Consider the following 22,062-nt stretch of genomic DNA (forward strand, 5'->3'; position numbering starts at 1 on the left):
GTATAACTGAATCAGATCATAAGGTTATTTCAAAGACAAAGGAGACTGTAGGTAAGATTAGCTATAAACAGGGTGACAATAGTCTGTCTTTTATTCCTTAACTAGGAAATGATTATTTGGAGATGCGAAGGTATTTAAAAGCAGACTATGCAGGCGCCTAGGTGGCTCAGTCGTTAAGCGTCTGCCTTCGGCTCAGGTCATGATCCCAGGGTCCTGGGATCCAGCCCTGCATCGGGCTCCCTGCTCCGCGGGAAGCCTGCTTCTCCCTCTCCCACTCCCCCTGCTTGTGTTCCCTCTCTCGCTGTGTCTCTCTCTGTCAAATAAATAAAATCTTAAAAAAAAAAATAAAAGCAGACTATGCTCTTTATCTCTAACTTTTCAACAATATGGAGAGTAATCACATGTACTCTCACACAAAAATCCTCAGGCCATTACCAGGGACAGAAGAGAGTATGACAAGGGTCACTGATAAGACTCACTGTGTATCACTTATCTCTACTTCAATTTAATACCCAGTGAAGCAGTTCATCTATAAACTAATATAACTGTCACATGCCAAAATGAATTTTCACTTTCATAAAGTCAGTAGTTAATAAACAGGAAAAGTATTAACCTTTAATTTTTGCAGCGAACTGAGCCTAGTGTAGAGGCAATGCTTGGGAAGATCCTTAGATACTAAATAGCTGCCAGTTTCTTCAGGCGTCCCTTTATTTGCATCTTTTGGATCAATATCTAAGTCCTGTGAAAATCAGTGGATGTTATTAATGAAATCAATTAAAGTCACAACATTGTCTATGACAGTAAAATATCTTAACAGGTATTGTCCTCTTATAAATTTTGGCCTGAATAGGTAAGCCCATAGACAGGACTAAAGAAATAACAAAAACAACATTTTAGAGTGTAACAGGAATTCCAAATTCTGCACAGATACACTTAAAAAGTTAGCTCTGCAAGGATAGTTACTTTCAAACTATCCCTACAAACACTTCTTAATCCTCTCAAGCTTCCTTTTAAGTTCCAGCCCCGTTAGACTGTGACTCTGGGGATTCTCACCCTGCTCACTCATCACTTTTGGGAAGGTGCGGGCGGATTTATATGATTCATATATTTAAAAAGAATAAATGGACATGTACAGGCAGTCCTTCCCTTTTCCTTCTTTAAGAGCCAACCCCTGGGTAAGAGCGGGAGACCTGTTCTGGAACGTCTGAGAGAAGGCCTCAGGCTCTGCCCTGCCCAATGCCCAGGAGGCCCATCTGAGTCCAGCGCTGTTACGGCTGGTAGACAGACCTGTCTAATTCTGGGGTTCAGTGCTGGACCATTTGCTCTCACACTAAGCAGTGTCCTCCATGAAGTCTTTATCAGTAGCAAAGGTGATGTTCTGGATTTGTCTTGCTCCTTGCTTACTTCTCAATTTACTACACTCATGTAGGAAAGAGGGGTATATTTATTGGCTTCTTTAGGCCAACATGAAATAAATATCATATCTTAATTTACGGAAAAACAGAACTAAATTTCTATGCTTCCAATATACTACCATGTTACTTCTTCATATTTGATATCCTACTTAGGGTAAAGGAAATTAAAGGCTTCTTTCCTGGGTGAACTTTAGACATTCCTAAATTTGATAAATTTAAGGTATTTTAGGGATTAGTTTTTAAATATTTTGACCATTGTTACTAAAATACAAATAAATATTTATATAAATGGAATATATAGGTATTCGTATTTCCTTTAAATTTACCATCAACTTTAGGTTTCCAAATGTTTAGTCTTTAGTAAGTGAGGCTACACTGTGCTATTTTGGATAAAAGAAGAAAGGGGCTCTTACAAGAGGAAAATCGGTGACATAGGCATCGCACATCAGTACGTCGGGTGGCTTGTGGACTATGCTTGTGTAGATTATCATGACGTTGGAGAACTCGGCGGCAAACCCTAGCTGAATCTGAACACCGCACTGAAATTTAAGACACATACTTTCTGGGAGTTCTGAAAAAGAACAAAAAGAACAACTTACAAATAATCCCTTGAGGAGTGCTTTGATAAGTTTTCTGTTAAGCAACGGACAATTGTTCTTTATGGGGCAAAATAACAGTGAGAGCTTTTGCTTTCGCTTAAAAATGTTCTATAACGAACACATTGTTCAAAGACACACAAACACACATGCATGCACTTAAAGAAAGAGAAAAAGCCCCATATTCTGCTGGTCAAGCAAATAAAAATCTTTCATTTACTATTTCCTTCCAGTTCTCGTCCCTCTGCATATGTAATTTTTACAGTGGTAATCAAAAGTATCCATACAATTGTAGATAAATTTTCACTGTTGCCTTAATCTTCATGAAAATAGTTTTTAATAAAGCATAGTGTCACTGAATATTTGTTACTCTGAACAAATTCCACTACTCTTGAATATCTATAATATTTCTGGGTTTTATTATTTTTCTATCATAGTCAGTGTTTCTTATACATATGTACTTAATGCTTAAACGTTATTAGATACAGCTGCTCGATGGGTCCTCACACATGTGACATTCTCCATTTATACAGAATATAAATAGATTTCACCGTAACATTTCCAAAATGAAGTAATATTAATTTTCAAAGTGTTTACCTAGTTGATGGGATTAAAAAGGAAAAACTACACTATCATAATTTTAATTTTATTTTCTCTAATTACTACTTAAGCTTACCATTTTCTATATTTATTTCTTAATTATTAATATATTCTCAATTGTGTAGGCTGAATTTGCATCCTTTGATGATTAACTGAGGGAGTTTTTTTTTTTTTTTTAAGATTTTATTTGACACACAGAGACAGTGAGAGAAGGAACACAAGCGGGGGAGTGGGAGAGGGAGAAGCAGGCTTCCCGCTGAGCAGGAGCCCGATGCGGGACTCGATCCCAGGACCCTGGGACCATGACCTGAGCCGAAGGCAGCCTCTTAACCATCTGAGCCACCCAGGCGCCCCTAACTGAGGGAGTCTTAATGTTTTTCCTTTTACCATTTTGCATGAGCTCTTTAACATAAAAAATGCCAAATCTGTTACAAAAAAAAGTGCTCTCTTTCCAGACAAACTACTCCACATCTCTAGAGCCTATTTGCCTTTGGTAAGGTGACATTTACCCATATCTAAAAGATAAGAAATAAGTATTATTTTAAGACCACAATCTTTTCATTATGTTTTAAATATTTAGGCCACGAACTCTCCTGCAAATGCGGTTATGTTCTGAGTATCACTCATTCACTCACTCACTCAACAACTATTTTACTGAACACCTATTATGTGCCAGGCATGGTTCAAAGTAATGAGCAAACTGAAAAATACTGGACCAGCCCACGTCTAAAGTTTCTTTTTTTTTTAATTTGAAGATCTAATTGGCTTTATTAGGCAATTCATGAATTGGGCAGCATCTCATCCACCAAGTAAAGAGACGCTCCCTTAGTTTCATTTCATAAAAGGTTTTTTTTTACTATTGATCTTTACCACCATGATTTTGTTACTGTTGTTGTTTAGAGCTTTTTAAAGGAAAAGAATCAATTTCAATTACTTATCCAATTATCTGGAAAGCCAAGACAATATATTTATGGCATTTTATATTTTAATGTGCTTTAACATATCTAACCAAAAATATATCTTAGAGAACAGACTATTATGAAAAGAAAGATATTATATAGAAGTTCACCAAATACAATTTTCAATTATCTACAATAAGGGATTCACCATACAGATATTTGGGACTCACAGAAAATCCAAAATCTTCATTTCAGTCAATAATTTAAACTTACCTTTTCACTAAATCACATAGAATTACCAAAGGTAATTAAGTTATAGATATGATTTCCACCTCACCTTCTCTTTTCTTGCTCACTGACTCACTTATTCAAGAGTTGAAAAGAGAGAATACTCAGTAATACTGATGAGCAGATAGTATTTACTGACCAGCATGCTTGTCCCTTTACATGTGTGATAGCATTCAATACCAACAACCCTCCCAAGTATTATTTCTTGTCCCCATTTATATATAACATGTTTATCAAGTGGTAGAGACAGGATCAGAACCCAGGCCTGTCTGATTTTTCAAATAGCATACTTCCAACAGCTCACAATATAATAAAATCTAAGGGACTGTATATTAGATAAGTTGTTTAGTTTTGGGTTTGCCCACCAGGCTAAAGTGTTTTCACTACAAAATTGAGAGGAAGACCATTTATCCAGGAGGAAAAAAACCTCCTTCATGATTTAATACAGCATGTTATAGAAAAACCTCATAAGAACCAGGCTTCACCATACCATGTGCTTTGGCCCACTGCAGATTCCGTACCAGAGACTCCGCAGAATACGCTGTTCCCTGAATTGGGTCAGTAAGTGCTCTCTTTTCAGACAAGCTACTCCGAATCTCTAGAGCCTGTTTGCCTTTGGTAAGGTGACATTTACCCATATCTAAAAGATAAGAAATAAGTATTAAGACCACAATCTTTTCATGTTTTAAATACTTAGGTCAAGAACTCTCCTGCAAATCCAGTTATGTTCTCAGTATCACTCACTCATTCAACAACTATTTTACTGAACACCTATTATGTGCCAGGCAAGGTTCAAAGTAATGAACAAACAGAGAAAAATACTGGGCCAGGCCACTTCTAAAGACCCCCCGTTTAGCTTTTATCTTCTATAATTCTATTATCATATCCCTAATATTCTAAGCCTTAAAATTCACAAAGAACTGAAAGTATACTTTTTTTTTTTTTTAAGATTTTCATTTGAGACAGAGAGAGAGAGAACAAGTGGGGGGGGGGAAGGGAGAGAGAGAGAAGCAGGAAGCCTGACATGGGGCTCGATCCCAGGACCCTGAGATCATGACCTGAGCCAAAGGCGCTTAACCAACTGAGCCACCCCAGGTGCCCCTGAAAGTATATTTCTTTTTTTTTTTTTTTTTTTAAAGATTTTATTTATTTATTTGAGAGAGAGAGAGCACAAGAGAGGGGAGCGGGAGAGGGCGGAGCAGACTCCCTGCTGAGCAGGGAGCCCGATGCGGGACTCCAGGATCATGACCTGAGCCAAAGGCAGTCGCTTAACCAACTGAGCCACCCAGGCGCCCCAAAAGTATATTTCTTTACTGAAAGGGTAGCCATGATAATTTTATGTCTATACTCTGCTGAGAAATACATGTATCTAGTAAACAAATGACTACTTATCTACAAAAAAGGCAAGATATCATGCCATCTTTACCTCAGATATTTTTAAGAAAGGAAATAATGTGTTATAACCACTGATACGGCTAAAGCACCACCACTCCTCTCCCGACTCAAAATAACCACTGTCCAGGGTAGTACATATTCTCGTGCGTGTTTTAATTCTCACTCAGGCACAGGCAAGTAGTTTATGCTAATGTTTTAGTTTTTTTTTTTTTTAAAGATTTTATTTATTTATTTGAGAGAGAGAGAGACAGATATAGCGATAGAGAGCATGGGCTGGGGAGGAGAGGGAGAAGCAGGCTCCCCGCCGAGCAGGGAGCCTGATGCGGGGTTTGATGGCAGGATCCCGGAATCATGACCTGAGCTGAAGGCAGACGCTTAATGACTGAGCCACCCAGGCGCCCCTAATGTTTTAGGTTTTGAATGTAACAAAAATGTTATGCTACATGCATGCTCTGTAATGTGTTTTCATTCAACATGTTTTAGGCAAAGACTTGTGACTACTGATAAATATCAATTTAAATTTACAAAGCCATATACATCATTCTTTAATATGAACAAATTACAGTTTCTCTTACTTCTGTATATATTATTAATTATTAATAAATAAAGTTTATAAAGTTATAAAGTAATAATATCTGGTCTTTGGTATGTAGTTACTTATCTGGAAAAAAAAGAAGTAAAACTAAGATTCTTAAATAGAAGAATCTATTCTTAAATAGAAGCCAAATACAAAAACCAGATAAAAGCAGAACTTTTCCGGTTGAAGCAGGATGGCGGGAGGAGGTCAAAGCTCTGGCTGGCTATGTTAAATGGGAAAGTGGTTAAGTTAGGTGATCCAGCTAAAAGATCTACACTGATAAAAACATGAAAATAAACAAAGTGACTCACAGCTCTTAGTGAAACACTCACATACCTTATACTCCACCTGCCATCTTTGGAACACCCATGAAACTCCATTTCTCATGGGCTGGTTTGCAAAAGGATTGCCTTTTGGCATGGCTTTTAAAATGGCATTTCAAAAAATACCTGGCAGTCTATCGGGATAATAGGATATGTACTTGTTTGGCACCTGACAGGAGCGTAACATTATCCCGAGAAGGAAAGGGAACAGAAGGAAATGGAAGACATGATGTTAGCCCTCTAGGGTCATGTCCTGAAAGCAGAATTTAAAAACCATTAAGTCCATCAAGAAAAAAATGAACCCAGCCTTTTCCACCCGAGTCTCAAAATTTCTGCAAAGTTGGATCTGTCTGATCCTGGGAGAGGCTGCTCTCTGGACAAGGTTTTCTGCAAACAAGCTGACAGGGCCGCACCAGGCCCGAGGCAGAGATGAGGCACAGAGCTCTGAGGATGAAACTTTACTGATTCCAGCCGTGCCCGGGACCAGCCTTGCAGCTCGAGTCATGCTGTGCAGATGGCGCAAAGCTCAGTCACCAGGGAGACAAGGAGGAAGCAGTGAAACAGGAGTGAACGTTCTAGAAAAAACTGTTTTATCAAAATAAATACTAACTCCAAACCTGCACAATGACAGTAGGAATAAAATAATTACCAGAGAACCCTGAGTAGCTTTCTCTTTTTTATTTTACCTTCTGCAACTTCATCCAGTAACACAGTAATTTTCTTGTCTTCTAATAATCTATCTTTTAAAAATTTCATGAAAATTCCATTTGCCAACCCAGAATGCTGGATTTCAAAAGCTTCTGCTCCTTGACACCTTAAACACAGCAAAAAGACAGAAATTTTTTAAAAAGTAAACACTTGCCCCATGGGGCTTGTGTAAATACTGATGAGCCTCATTTGCTTCTCTGCCTCTCGCATGACACCCTCATTACAGAGCTGACCTTTCAGCAGGAGCTAAATGCTCTGGGGCTTAGTAAAAAGAAGATGCCAAGACATGAGGAGCTAAAGTCAATTATTTAACTCATTTATCCTTTCAAGAGTACCAAGGATGAAAATTTATGCCTACACTTCTATGGATATATCTAGGCTTCTAATCTATAATCAAAAAGAAGTCATCGAAAAATGAAGGTATCTCGAACAGGAATGTAAAACCTCCTTACGTGGCGTATCCAAACACAATATTGGCGGTGACTTTTAGCGCGTCCAAGATTGGGATGGTGTCATCATAGTCATTTCTGTTTAAAAGGGAGGAGGGAGAAGGGCAGACACAAATGTGAAAAAAGTTAAACAGCATTTTAAAGAGAGCATAAATAATAATGAAGAGGTGAAATCTGATAACACTATTCTATTATACATAATTTAAGATTATAGATTCAAAATTCCTTTACCAAATCAGGTACATATTTACCCCAAATAATCTAGGGCTCCTCTGCTGTTGAGACAGCAGACAGTCACATCATCTTTTCTCTGGTTAGCTTTAAAACTGGAGTTACATCTGAACTCTAGCACTGGTTTCTGATCGGTAAATGCTGAGCAAGCACAAAACTGTATTTCTGAGAGGAATAATCACTGGTTCTGTTTCTCAGTAACCCAGTGACAAACAGCTTCAAACACCTGGTCTGGTTACACTTTCTGTATCTGCGAGACCAGGACTGACAGAAGCCCCACCTCTATGCGTGCTGTTTCTGTCAATTTCTGGAGAAATAACTGCAGTGATGACTAGAGACATCTACAGGCATTCTGAAGAGTTGAACCTTCTGGAGTATGAATAAATACCCATACCCTTCAGTTCCTCACTTCTGTTCTATAACAAATAGGAAAAAGGTTAACGTAATTAACTACATATGGAGAAAACCTATTTCCTTCTAGTTTCCTTCTTGGTCAGTTTCAATCTCACAATTACAAACTCACAAGCTTAAGTGTTTCTTAGCATTCCTAGGTTTGCCTTAGATTTCACTGTCAAGGCTGATATTTACCTAACTCCAATGAGCTTTGTTTAACAAAGATGAGGCAGTTTACCTTTTCCTACACATGTCCAACAAGAACACATTAAGTCCAGTTTCTTTTTCTTGCATCAATTTCAGTATATTTTGTACACATAGACAGTTTTCAGACCTATATGGATTTGGAGCATCAACAGGGACCATAAAGCTGTTGCCAAAGTTTTCATAACCATGCCCTGCATAATATAATAATCCTGGAAAGGAAAAAAAGGAGGTAAAAATTAATTCTAAATTGCACTCTGAACATGCATGTAGCAAGCTTTAGAAAAAAAACCAGACTTTGTTTTCTTCAAGTTAATGCAAGCTTATTTAAGGATACCCAATTATAAAAACAACGTTAACTAAATTTGAAGACAACAGTCTTCAAGTACTGTATTTTTTTTTTTTAAGATTTTATTTATTTATTTGACAGAGAGAGACACAGTGAGAGAGGGAACACAAACAGGGGGAGTGGGAGAGGGAGAAGCAGGCTTCCCGCAGAGCAGGCAGCCTGATGCGGGGCTCCATCCCAGGACCCCGGAATCGTGACCTGAGCCGAAGGCAGACGCTTAACGACTGAGCCACCCAGGCGCCCCCAAGTACTGTATTTTTTTTTTTAGATTTTATTTATTTATTTGACAGAGAGAGACACAGCGAGAGAGGGAACACAAGCAGGGGGAGTGGGAGAGGGAGAAGCGGGCTCCCTGCCGAACAGGGAGCCCGACGTGGGGCTCGATCCCACGACCCCGGGATCACGACCTGAGCCGAAGGCAGACACTTAACGACTGAGCCACCCAGGCGCCCCTAAATGTAGCTTTTTCTAAGCAAAGAAGGGAAATCTAATTTCATGGATTATTTTTTCTTTTTGTTATGAGATATAAATATCATTTTTTCCATCTAGAGTCTCTTGAATTAATAATCTAAAATTCGGGTTCCTTTTAGTATTCCATAGATGAGTCATTATTTCTTTACTGAGAAATGATACTATAAAAACTGCACCAAACAACTCTGAAGATTTTCTTGAAGTTTGTTTTGGCTGTACAAAAACTCCCCCAGAATATCAGTATGGGCTTCCTTATTAAAATATTTGATAGAAATACTTGTGAAGACATATTCCCCTGGGCATGCAATCTCTAGGGCCCACTGACATTGCTCTCTCAGAATTCTGGATATGACGACTTCTTTCTATGGTATTCTAACGTTAACAGTAAAAAGGCGTTTAGACAGGGAACAACAGAAAAGCTAATCCCTTGTATCCATAGTCCCTATTCCTAGCAAAGAATGGGGCTTTGAACACTAAAACAATGTGCTTCATTTGGTCTTAGAGGGCGGGACCCCGGTCTACTTGAACTCCTACTAAAATGAGAAACATGGTTCTTTCATGTGTAACATTTCAGGTAAAAAATGACAAAATGGGCACATTCATTTATTCAGTATGGGTTTATTCTATCTCATCTGTGCCCTGAATGAAATCATGTAGGCATTGAAAGAAATGAAAAAGAAAAGACAAAGTTCCTGCCCCAGGGAGCTTGCAACTCATTCAGTCCTGCTCATGTTCTTTGCTCTAAAAAATACAAAACGTCAGCATACTGGTTGTTCATGGCTTCACTACACTAATGTTTTAAAAACTCCTTTTTTTTTCAAATGAACTCTTGGGCTGAACCTTAATATATTAATGACATATGAAAGCCGGGTTTCTCTAATTGAGGCCTCAAGTGGAATGCTACCTGGTTCAAATCTCCCATCTAAAGATGAAGGAAAAATGGAATTCAGGAAATTACAACAACAATAGCCACAATACTTTTAGTGGGCCAGGCGCAGGGATCATTTTGTCTTATTTATTCTGCAATCACCTCATTTTATGGTAGTCTACCCACTTCATAAATCCTTTTGGCTTATGAAACTTAACTAACTTGGTTCTAGTTATACACTGGTCAGCAGAAAGGCCAGAGTGCTGGACACGAACGAGCTTACTTGAGGCCTCCTGCTTCACCACTCAGCTCTGCTGAGCCGAACGACTCCTCTAGAGTAAATAAGGCTTTTGCCATATTCTGACCAGACTTCTTCAATATCCTTTTCCATAAAAGCACAGCGAAGCTGCCGCAGGCGATGAGTATAGAAAGGCACAGGGTGGGGGAGATATCGAGCCAAATAGTTACTCTCTATCATAGCCATCTACATATGATAACTGGAGATCTTTATCTTCATTTTGTTTGTAAGGACATGTAGTAGAAATCAGTTATTCCTCCTCTTAGAGTGTTTTATATGTTTTAGAAGTGAATTACCTATTTTCTGTTCTGTTGCAGTTTTTGCTTCTTCTACAAACCCACAGGCAACAGGATATAAAAGGGCATAAACTTGAGTGTCTGTGCTTTCCACATCTAAAGTTGTTCACGCTGGAATTCCGACGGCTCTGCCTTGGCCTCCCCCGCCCCCCCTCCCCCGGCAGGATACTAGCCGGGACCTGGGGCTGCCAACTGGAGGTAAAGGCATGGTGCAGGAGGACGGCCCTCACCCTCAGGCCTCTACCACACTTTTATGCATTTAATGCAGATGTGCCTGATGTTTGGGGTATTCACAATACTTCAAAATATAATGCAGTCACCCTGTTAAGACACGAATCACTAGGATTTAAAAGGCTTCTAGCTTCCTTCAGCTCCCATTTTGCTTTAATTGTTTTTGTATTCTGTACTCCAAGATGATGTTTTTATATTGGGGCAAAGTTTCAGCATCGGCTGAGTGTTTTTTTTTAAGATTTATTTTTTTATTTTTTTATTTGACAGAGAGAGCACAAGCAGGGGGAGCAGCAGAGGGGGAGGGAGAAGCAGGCTCCCTGCTCAGCAGGGAGCCCGACATGGGGCTTGATCCCAGGACCCCGGGATCATGACCTGAGCCGAAGGCAGACGCCCAACCGTCTGAGCCACCCAGGCGCCCTCAGCTGAGCTGTTCTTGCCACAGCTTTTTAATATTTCTGATTCTCGACTTTGCAGGGGCAATTAAAAGTTTTGATTTAAAAAGCTAGACAAGGGACGCCTGGGTGGCTCAGTTGGTTGGGCGTCTGCCTTCGGCTCAGGTCATGATCCCGGGGTCCTGGGATCAAGTCCCGCATTGGGCTCCTTGCTCAGTGGGGGAGGCCGCTTCTCCCTCTGCTTGTCACTCCCCCTGCTTGTGCTCTCTCTCTGACAAATAAATAAATAAAAACTTAAAAAAAAAAAAAAAAGCTAGACAAAGGGCTTAAAGCTAAGGTGATAATGTCAATAAGAAATGAGCATAATCAGGGGCGCCTGGGTGGCTCAGTCGTTAAGCGTCTGCCTTCAGCTCAGGTCATGATCCCGGGGTCCTGGGATCGAGCCCCGCATCGCGCTCCCTGCTCGGGGAAATTATTAGAAATTATTGAAGTAAAATAATTTGAAAGATATAGAAACTAAACCGATACTTTCTATTTATCACTGGCATGCCTAATGACAGGCCTGAAGATGCCTCTGTGCTGGTGGTCGGCTGTGAGCACCACCGTGCGTGCACCCCGGGAGATACAGCTCAGATAATCCCTCTGCTGGCCTTCCGTGTGTGCTTCTACCCAGTAGAAGTAACTTACCGAAGAAATTACTACTGAAGGCATATTCTGGCTCTTTAAAAAATCTTTACCATAAATGTGGTGTTCTTAACATTTAAATGGGAGAATGAGTAAAACAATTACAAATTTACCATTAGAATTTTTGTGGAGGTCCACCTTTAACTATGTTTGTGTAGAGTTTTCGTTTACAAATTGTTTTCATATGCTTCATTCACCAACATATCCTTGCTAAATTCCAGTTCCCATTAAAGGACTAGAAAATACCAGGCAATAGTCAGAAAAAGGAATAAAACACACAGAATGTACACTTGGTTCCCTTTGTACTACACACACACACACACGTGCGCACACACACACACGCACGCACACACACATGTGCACACACACGCACGCACACGCGTGCACACACACACGCGTGCACATGCACACACAGGACTGTACACATTTGACTATACAATGTGCCATCTGGTCACAGCTTCACTGTACTTGAATCTTATCAATAAAAAACAAAATCACCTAAGATAGGAAAGAATTCTAATAAGAACAATATTGTTTTGATAAAACAAGAGACCTGAAAGTAAAGACGTTGAGCTAATTAGTAATTCCCATGGAACTACAGAATGAAGATCAAATCCATCATTTTTACAAGAATAAAACTCTTCAGTTGGACATATTTACCGCACCTTTCTCTGATTTTTATCTCTTAACCTAACTTGTACAATGAAGAGTGGATAATTATAAAAACAAAGATTATAAATATCTTACCATATACTCCTTTGTCTAAAAGTAGTAAAAATTCATCCACAGCATTTCGCATCTCATATTCAGTAAGATCCAACAGTGAAACAACTTTGAAATCTAGTTGTCTTAATAAGTTGGTCAATTCATACACATCCACCAAAGGAGCTTTAAGCTTGGGGTGCTCCCAGTAATTCATATTTCCTATCAAAAGAGCAACTTTGTCCTTTGCTGTTAAAAAAAAAAAAGAGGGGGGATTTAGAGGAGGATATAAAGATTAAAATAAAACCTATGGAAGTGGTATAATTATAATAAGACATATACTTTACAAATAAGATCTCATTATTTAATTTCATTTTAGAACTATCACTTTATATAGTAGGCCACTTTATACAGTATACTCTCCTGAGGAACACAGGTTGATAACTGATGAAACGAAACTTACTGATGCTTTTGAGAACCAGGCAAAGGATATTTATGAGCAGCATAGGAAGCGTAATGGTAACACATATTAAATTAATACTTTTATTCAGTTAGTAAAGAAATTAGTAAAGAATATTCAACTAGACTTTTAGAGCAAATTTAAACAAGCAATGTTAGTAAATTGGGTTCCCATCAAATTAGGTTCTGTTTTGCTGACAGGGGAAAGAGGCTAAAAACAAAAGAAATACCAAAAAGAGGAACAGGACAAATTCTCGTCAGAGCAAGTATGGGGAAAACCAAAGAGGGAGAAAAGCAGGGACTTAACAAGAACTCTATCTGTATTTTTCAGTTGATGTACTGTCTCCTTTCGTCTTCCTTAAAAAAACAAAACAAAATAAAACAAAACCCTGTTTGGGAGACCTTAGGGATACGTGAAGACCTTTTGTATGAATATCTTAACAGTTTATTTTCTGACCTTAGTGCAGAGACTTTGCTCAAAGATGTACTCTCGTATGAGGAATTTCTGTTTTTAAGGGGCAAACAGACCCACACCTATGCCTTAGAAAGTACCAGCTAGCTTTACCACGTGTAGAGCTTGTCCTGAAGTGGCTGTAGAAGGCTGGTCTGGGGTGCGGTTAGTGGAAAGAGATCGGAGACCGTGCCCTGAAGGGAGGAACCTGTGAGGACCGCCAGTGGGGACGTGCAGCACAGGTTCAGGCCCAAACCGTGCCAGAGGTGCCAGGGAGCAGCGGACAAGGTGTAACCAGGGCACCTGGCAGAGCCCAGCCAGCTGGCTGAGGAGCCGCACGGGGCAGGATTGGGAGCCGCCGACTGACACAGGCCAGGACTAGGTGACCATCCTCTGTCACTAAATGCTGCTCAGTAGTTTCGTTATAAATTATGAATACTACTCTCCTGAAATTGAAACAGGCATAAATAATCCCATTGCTGACTTGATGTCTGCAATATGGGGTAGAATTTCAGATGTTTCAAATCATTAAATTGATGAAAAATCTTTGGTAAAATGTCTTTTCTTTCCACAGAACATTTAGGTCTAGCGTTAAGCCAGGTCTGGAGAAAAACCAGTGCCAACTCTAGACGGGGCTCTCTCAGAGTGAAAGAAAACCCCACTTTGTGAAAAGCCTCAATCTTTTTGTCATGACATCTTTATTCTACATTCACAGTCTTAGAGGCTTCTTGCAAGTTGCCTATTGTTATGAGTATATGTATTTTAGAAAAGAATGAAATGATACTTAAACATTTCTAATTCAGTAAAAGTCACTTCAAGGCCTACATAAATGATAATTTTTTATTCAAAAGAAAAGGTCAATTATCAAGACTATTTAAAACACAAAGATTCAGACATAAAGTTTCTACTGAACTGCCTTTAGTTCTAAAAATCATTGAAAAAGTTGAGGACACTCAGGATAGAATTCAATAGGAGGCAGTATAAAACTTAACGGTGCTTTTGTTTGTTTTAATTTCTTCTTAAATAAACTAGATCTGTGCTCTTACATCAAAGTACCCACTGTACGGCAAGACTGTTAGCTGGCTAATCCACAGAAAGAACATTCTCAGTGCATTTTTTGTGAGTCCATCAACCCCATCAGAATTTAGACCCGTCAATACAGTGACAGACTCAGTGCAGTCTACCTCTAAGTGGGGGAAGTCAGAGAATGTGTGTGTGGCTTACACGCTACAGCCCAAATCACGGGTCCCAAAGTTATGCAGGTAGTAAAGTGTTTGTAAATCATTTTTTTTTGATGGAATATTATAATTATTATTTTTTTTTAAAGATTTTTATTTATTTGACAGAGAGAGAGAAACAGCGAGAGAGGGAACACAAGCAGGGGGAGTTGGAGAGGGAGAAGCAGGCTTCCCGCTGAGCAGGGAGCCTGACATGGGGCTCGATCCCAGGACCCCGGGATCATGACTTGAGTTGAAGGCAGACGCTTAACGACTGAGCCACCCAGGCGTCCCTAATAATTTAATTCTAATATATGTCCTAGACTAAGTTTTACTGGCAAAAAACAATTATAAGAAATATAACCGAAAAAAAAATTCACTGGAGTCTAGGGGGAAAAGACCAGTTTTCAAACTAAGCATGTTTTTTGCTAATGTCAACTCTTTATTCATGGATTTAGTCATCTATTTAGAAAGAACACTCGGTACAGTTTACAGAAGGCCAGGGTTCAACAATTTAAGAACTATGTGGCTCAAAATATATGTATCAATAGTTGACCATGGCACCTTAAAAGAATTTTCCCCAATTACAGTTTTTAACAGCCAATTCCTAAAATGTCTTAGAGCACTTTCTCGAGTGTAATGGTAATAAAGATGATGGGTAAGTAAATCTTACCTTGCTCAATCTACTGTGATACAGTTCCTGAGTGACAGGCGAACTGGGGTGCATTTGGAATAGAGAAGCAGACCGCAGTGGTCAACGTAAGAGATGACAAAGACCCAGGCCAGGAATTGGTTGTAGAAAGGAAAAGGAAAAGCCAGACTTTAGAGATACGACAGAGAAAGAAGCGGTAAAATGCAAAGTTGGGGAGATAAGGGCAAGGAATCAAAGACAATTTCAAAATAGCAACTACATAAGCAATTCATGATGGCTTGCAAGTGATAAAATAGATGGAAGAAATCTTCTGAAGAAAAACATTTACTGTAAGAGCCACCCACAACTTCTTGAACACAAACCATTTATTGGAAAAAGGAAACAAAAATGCCAGTTGATTAAGCAACAGAATAATAAAACCACTTCAGAAAGCTATTTTAACTACATGATCCTAGGCATCTTCCAAAGCTTAATGCAATGTATTCTTCAAAAACGGCTACAATGTTACTGTATTAATTCCATGTGTAATTATTTGAATAGTGTGTTATTCATCTTACCTCCTCTAAAATAAATAATATTTGTAAGTACCTGGAAAGAACCTGATACAGATTAAGTGCTATTTAGGTATTTGTTAAGTATAAAAACACTTGGCTATCAAAAATTGAGTACTAGCACCAAATGTGACTGACTATACAGTCCTTGTTGGTCTGCACAAAATCTTTTAATCTCTATGTCCTATAAAGTCAAGTCGAAGCCTACCTCTCCAGATGTGGTAGAAGGTGTGGTGACCTCCAAGGAGCCACGCTATCCTTGCCCTCAGGGTATAGACCCGCAAGCCAGCTCCGGCCCCGAATCTGGGCTGCCCTGTGATTCTCTCTGAACAACATCATTTGGCGTGACACTTGCCCCTCCTTCCCCACGTGGTCTTGCTGTGTAGCTAAATTTTTTCTTTACATGGTGTCTGGGTCTCAAAAGTGGGAGTTGTCTGGACTTCCTAAGTTTACACCCAGAACTGGCACCTTCTACCACATCTGGAGAGGTAGGCTTCGACGGGGAGGGGGAGAGAGTGAAGTAGGCCCAAGGCTGTACAACGGGAAGACAGAGGAGTACAAGACCCTTCTAAGGGGGCAGCCACTATTTAGCACAGCTAAGCTACCCCTCAAAAGCTACCACTTTTCAAAAGAACCTAGAAATGCCTGCTGTATATCTTCACCTAGATGTGATCAAATACCTCATACAGGTTACGTCTCAAATGGATAGTCACCTACCCTCTGGATCTTGCCTTCCACTCTGTATTCTCTAACTCAGTGGACTATTATTGCTGCCCACCTAGTGGGACAACCAGGAATCCAAGCAGACATGGTGATTCCTCTCTACTTTTTATGCCCTATAGCAAGGTCATGAGAACAGCTTACTGATTCCGTCGCCTAAAGGTCTTCCGAGTCTGCTCTGTCTTCTGCATTCCCACTGGTACCATCCTTGTTTAGATTCCCATGATTTCTTATCTAGACTATTGCAACAGTCTCTTAATTTTTCTCCTAACCAAAACATTGTCTCCCTGCAGTTTACTTTCTCCACCCATATAAGGCTGGCCTTTCAGAGAGACAAATCACAGCCCTCTATCAACAAGTTTCCTTCCAATGGCTTGCATGAGAAACGGGGCTCCTCGGGGCTGGTGTCTTCCGACTTCTCTCCCACCTTCTCTTTGTGCTCTAGAGGACCGTGTGTTACTTCCAGTTCCCAAAATACAGCATACCAGCTCATTCTCTACAACGGTGTGCTTGCAATTTCATGCTTCCTCTGTGTGGAAGGTCCTTCTAGTCATCCTTTTTTTTTTTTTTTAAATTTTTAAGTAATCTCTACACCCAAGGTGGGGCTTGAACTCATAACCCTGAGATCAAGAGTTGCACACTCCACTGACTGAGCCAGCCAGGCGCCCCTCTATTCATTCTTTAAAATATAAAGCTGCTATTGCAACCTCTCCTGCTTCCCCAATCTCTAACCTCACTAAGACACAGGATTAATCACTTCTATGTAACATGTGCGAGTTTCTTGTTTACCTAGTTGTTTGTTTGCATGCTGCCAAAACAAAGAAATTGCTCCACAGAAGTTGACTAGGTCCCAGAAACTGAAGTCATAATCTTTTTAAGATCCCTGTTCTACAATTTCTTTTACAAATATCCAAAATAAAACATTTGGTCTCAGTGTCATTTAAATATTTATAATGTCAAATTAAAATATCTTGAATCCCCCTCATGACCACCATAAAAGCATTATAAAACTGCATTTTGACCAAGCATTTTATTTACTTATTTAAAAAAAGATTTTATTTATTCATTTTAGAGAGAGAGAGAAGCTTGCGGGTGGGGTGGGGAGGGGCAGAAGGAGAAGAAGAGAGAGAATCTCACGCAGATTCTGCAAGATCACAACGTGAGCTGAAACCAAGAGTTGGACGCCCAACTGACTGAGCCACCCATGTGCCCCTATTTTGACCAAGCATTTTATTTACTTATTTATTAAGCAGGCATGGAGCCCAATGTGGGGCTTGAACTCACGACCCTGAGATTGAGACCTGAGCTAAAATCAAGAGTCAGACACTTAACCGACCAAGCCACCCAGGCACCCCTGGACCAAGCATTTTAAAGCTCTACTCACCCAAAGGCTGATCAGCTGTTTGCTCTTTATTGTCTACAAAAAGATAAAAATATAAAAAATATAAGGTGTTATTGTCCATGATACAAACATCTGCAGGGTTAAAGATATATGGAAACAATGAACAATAACATCAGCAGCATCAAAAGACAGAATATGGTTTCTAACAGCTAACTAATAATTTTAATATTTTCAGATTTTTTTTTTTTTTTTTAAAGATTTTATTTATTTATTTGACAAAGAGAGACACAGTGAGAGAGGGAACACAAGCAGGGGAAGTGGGAGAGGGAGAAGCTGGCTTCCCACCGAGCAGGGAGCCCGACGTGGGGCTCGATCCCAGGACCCTGAGAGCATGACCTGAGCCGAAGGCAGACGCTTAACGACTGAGCCACCCAGGAGCCCCTAATATTCTTGATAAATATACCTGGATGGACAGAGTAGAATCAGGACAGGGGACTGTTTTGGTAATTAATGACCATAGCTGGGGGTAGTAATCTTTAATATGCTAGGGAGAAATTAGTCTGGAAATGGTGGGTGGTGGTACTAAGCAGGAGCAGGAATGGTCAGCAGTTACTGAAGGCTTGCCGGTACTGTTCTAGGTGTTTTAAATATAATGGATTTAGATAAGCCTCATCTTGTCTATGAGGTATATACTTCCTCCATAATATAGATAAGGAATCTGAGGCACAGGGAGACTGAGTCATTTGCTCAAAGTAATTGAGCTTCTAAGTCTCACTCCAGAAGGGGAGAGGGAGAGAGAGAAACAGACTCCCTGCTAAGCAGGAAGCCCACCTCGGGGCTTGATCCCAGGACCCCAGGATCATGACCTGTGCCAAAGGCAGATGCTTAACCAACTGAGCCACACAGGCGTCCCTGCTGTCCATCTCTTAATGGTCCATGACCACCTATTTCTCTGTATAACACCAATGATCCTCAATCACACACCTTTTACTTCAAATAAAGACACTCCAGGGGTGCCTGGGTGGCTCAGTTGGTTAATCAATTGCCTTCGGCTCAGGTCATGATCCCGGGGTCATGGGATCGAGCCCCACATCAGGCTCCTTGCTCGGCGGGGAGCCTGCTTCTCCCTCTTCCTCTACCTGCCACTCCCCCTGCTTATGCTCTCTCTCTCTTTCTCTGTGTCAAATAAATAAATAAAATCTTTAAAAAACAAAAAAAAAGACACTCCATTAACTGCCTTTTTATGACATAGAGTTATACACAATGATAAAAATATACATTGATATTTTCTATTGCTGCAGTATACTTATTCTGCAGTCTTATAATCTAGAATATTTTTAATATTTTCACTTGCATGAAATTATCCTTCATGTAAGTACTAATTTCAACCCTAAATTATATTATTTTAATAACAAAAAAATTTACTAGTACTACAACAGAAGAATATCTAGTTATTGTATTCAAGCTAATGTTTTATATTACTCACCAGGATGTCCAAGATTATTTAATTCATCTAAAATGAAATAAGAGAAAATAAATTAGTTTTAAATAATCAAACTGCCAACTTAGTACAAGTAGTAAGACTAATCAGAAAAGCAGGTTTCAAGCTATTAAATCATGTTATAATATTTCATTAGTTTAGAACTTTTCAAATGCCTTCAGGGAGAAGCCATGCAACTACCAAGCATGAAAGAATGCTACTGTTGATATCGTGTAGAACTTTTGAGCTATTGCTACTTTCATTAAATGACAAAAAGCTGAACAGACTCATTCATCATTTGTTCAAAGTTTTAGATATTCTGGCCTTTTGGGACAGAAACAGTCAAGGGATAGGTCTGTGGTCTCAACGGTAAACTTTGGGAAACTAAGAAACAATCTCAAATGATTTCTTCATTTTTTTTTTAAGATTTTATTAATTTATTCATGAGAGAGAGAGAGAGGCAGAGGGAGAAGCAGGCTCCCCGCTGAGCAGGGAGCCCGATGCGGGACTCGATCCCAGGACTCTGGGATCATGACCTGAGCCGAAGGCAGATGCTTAACCATCTGAGCCACCCAGGCGCCCCTGATTTCTTCATTTTTAATAAACTTTTAATTTTAGAATAGTTTGAGATTTACAGAACTAAAGTGAAGACAGTAAAGAAGAGTTCCTGCATACACCCATACCCAGCCTGTTTTAACATCTTATGTTTAGTAAGGTGTAGTTGTCACAACTAATGAACCATTAATGTTCTTTTTTCCCCCGGGACCCCATGCAGGACACCACATTATATTTTCTGATGTCTCCTTGGGCTCTTTGTTGTGACCGTTTCTGAGGCTTTCCCTGTTTCTGATGGCCTTGACAGTTGTGAAGGTTACTGGTAGGGACTTTGTGGAATGTCTCTCACTTTGGATTAGTTGATGTTTTCCTCATGCTTAGACTGGTGGAATGTGTTTTTGGAGGTACCGTGGTTTCAGAATTATTAACCCGTACTCTCCAGCTAAGGGAGAGATAAAATCATCTAAGCAAATACCCATGACATTACAGCCATCTATTTTTCCTTTACAAATCTTATGAAGATGCAAATTAACATTAACAGTAAATTACGAATGTTATGCTGTTGATAAGATGTCACAGAGGAACTTATTCTTATCTGTGATGTAAAGTCAACGGAAGAGCATCATCAACTAGAGTACAGGGCTCCATACAATTTCTTTTGCCTCTTGTCTTATAGACTTCATTCATTTCTAGTTACTTAGGTCAGCACCTTGTTCTTCCTTCCCCTCTTCACTGAGGTTGCTGCATACATTTGTAACGCATTTAGATTCTCTGGTCACATTCTGCATTCCATCCTGGGATTCCCCCTCCCCTGACCTCCTACTAAATGATTTTAAAAACTTGCACACATGTATTCACCATTACAATGATCATACAGAATAGTTTCACTGCCCTAAAAAAACCCCTGAGCTTCACTTACTCAATCCCCACCTTTTGTCCTGACCAAATATCTTTAACAAAACACATAAAGTGAAATAAGTAACATCATGTTCTGCAGGTTAAAAAAAAAAGATCTGATGTAGGATACTGTTAATGGTATGTGTCAATCCACCAATTATGAAACATCTCAACATTTACACTTTTTAGAAAGAAAAGTTGGATCTAATTCTCCCATTTGAAATTTCTGAAGTAGTTTTCATGCTTGGATCTTCATCTCTAAGTGTGCTGAAAGGCTTATGTGAAAATTAGAATTTGACAGTGTGCTTGCTACTGTAAAAACTACAGAGATAATCATACAGGTAAAGAAACAGCACAGCAAGTAATTTCCATGCATCACCTTGAAGCCGAACAGCAGGGCTAGTTTATATTTGTTCTTAGAGATATTCAACTTTGGAAAGTTTAAAAATCATGCAATTAGGCAAAAAAGACGTAAGAGAAGGAAGAGGAGTTTGTTAGGATTTCTTCACTTAGCTTCCCTCGTGTAAGGCCTCTATAGACAACAGGATTGGAATCCCCCTTACGCTAGAGAATTCCTGTTCAAAAGTATGCATTAGGACAAAAACAGTAATTACAGCATTTCAGCGTGATACCATAGAGATACAAAAGACAGGAAAACCCAGGAAACAAAAGATTTAACTTTTTTTGTTTTTTACTTTATCCAAGTAGAGCCCAAGATTATCTAATAGTTTAAAGAAGCAGAAATTGAAAAAATACTTTGCTATTTACAAACCAAATTCTGTAAAACAATGTGATGTACTAAGGGAAGGTAACAAGTATTAAAATTTACTCATTAGAACTTACGTACAATGCTTTGCATAATTAAATTTAAAAGCTTATGTTGAAACAGATTTTCCAGTTCTCTTTATATATTATTGTAAAGATGACATGGTAGATTAATCTACAGACTTATAGCTTCAAAAAAATGGATCTTACTAATTTTATACTGAAATAGAAATATTAGGCATTTGATAAAATGTGTTTAACAAGAAATCGCCTGTCCTGAAACTCTCACAAAAGCCACATTTACATTTGAACAGCAAATAATCATGGCTAAAAGGATGGCTAAAGTCATTTAAACAATTATCCATTGTGGTATAGCCGTCCATCTTTTTAACGAATTTTATAAAGATAAAAATTAACATTAAGAATTAGTTGTAAATGTTTCCTATTTGTAAGATGTACAGAAATGCTCTTCTTATATGCAATAGAAAATCAATGGAAAATTAGTTACCTTAATGGTGTGTCAGTTTAACAATGTCCCTGGCAATTGACAAATCCTGAGACTCAGTGAAATTTCTTTCTTATAGCTAGTATTTTTTCCATCACT

The 22,062-nt window shown here is 39.2% G+C and overlaps 1 protein-coding gene across 2 annotated transcripts in view; it reads right to left on the bottom strand.

Annotated features, from left to right (window-relative positions):
* MALT1 (MALT1 paracaspase) overlaps positions 1-22,062 on the bottom strand; it is a 55,128-nt gene that overhangs the window by 4,498 nt on the left and 28,568 nt on the right. For both annotated transcript variants that reach the window (XM_036111964.2, XM_036111963.2), the window contains 9 exons: positions 19,248-19,274; positions 17,804-17,836; positions 12,415-12,618; positions 8,113-8,290; positions 7,254-7,328; positions 6,780-6,907; positions 4,289-4,438; positions 1,829-1,986; positions 614-739 (listed from right to left, as the gene is read on the bottom strand). In XM_036111964.2, the coding sequence (XP_035967857.2) occupies positions 614-739; positions 1,829-1,986; positions 4,289-4,438; positions 6,780-6,907; positions 7,254-7,328; positions 8,113-8,290; positions 12,415-12,618; positions 17,804-17,836; positions 19,248-19,274 (1,079 nt within the window). The remainder of the gene's footprint in view (positions 1-613; positions 740-1,828; positions 1,987-4,288; positions 4,439-6,779; positions 6,908-7,253; positions 7,329-8,112; positions 8,291-12,414; positions 12,619-17,803; positions 17,837-19,247; positions 19,275-22,062) is intronic.

The sequence above is a fragment of the Halichoerus grypus genome, chromosome 13, assembly GCF_964656455.1.
Source record: "Halichoerus grypus chromosome 13, mHalGry1.hap1.1, whole genome shotgun sequence".
NCBI classification, from domain to species: Eukaryota; Metazoa; Chordata; class Mammalia; order Carnivora; family Phocidae; genus Halichoerus; species Halichoerus grypus.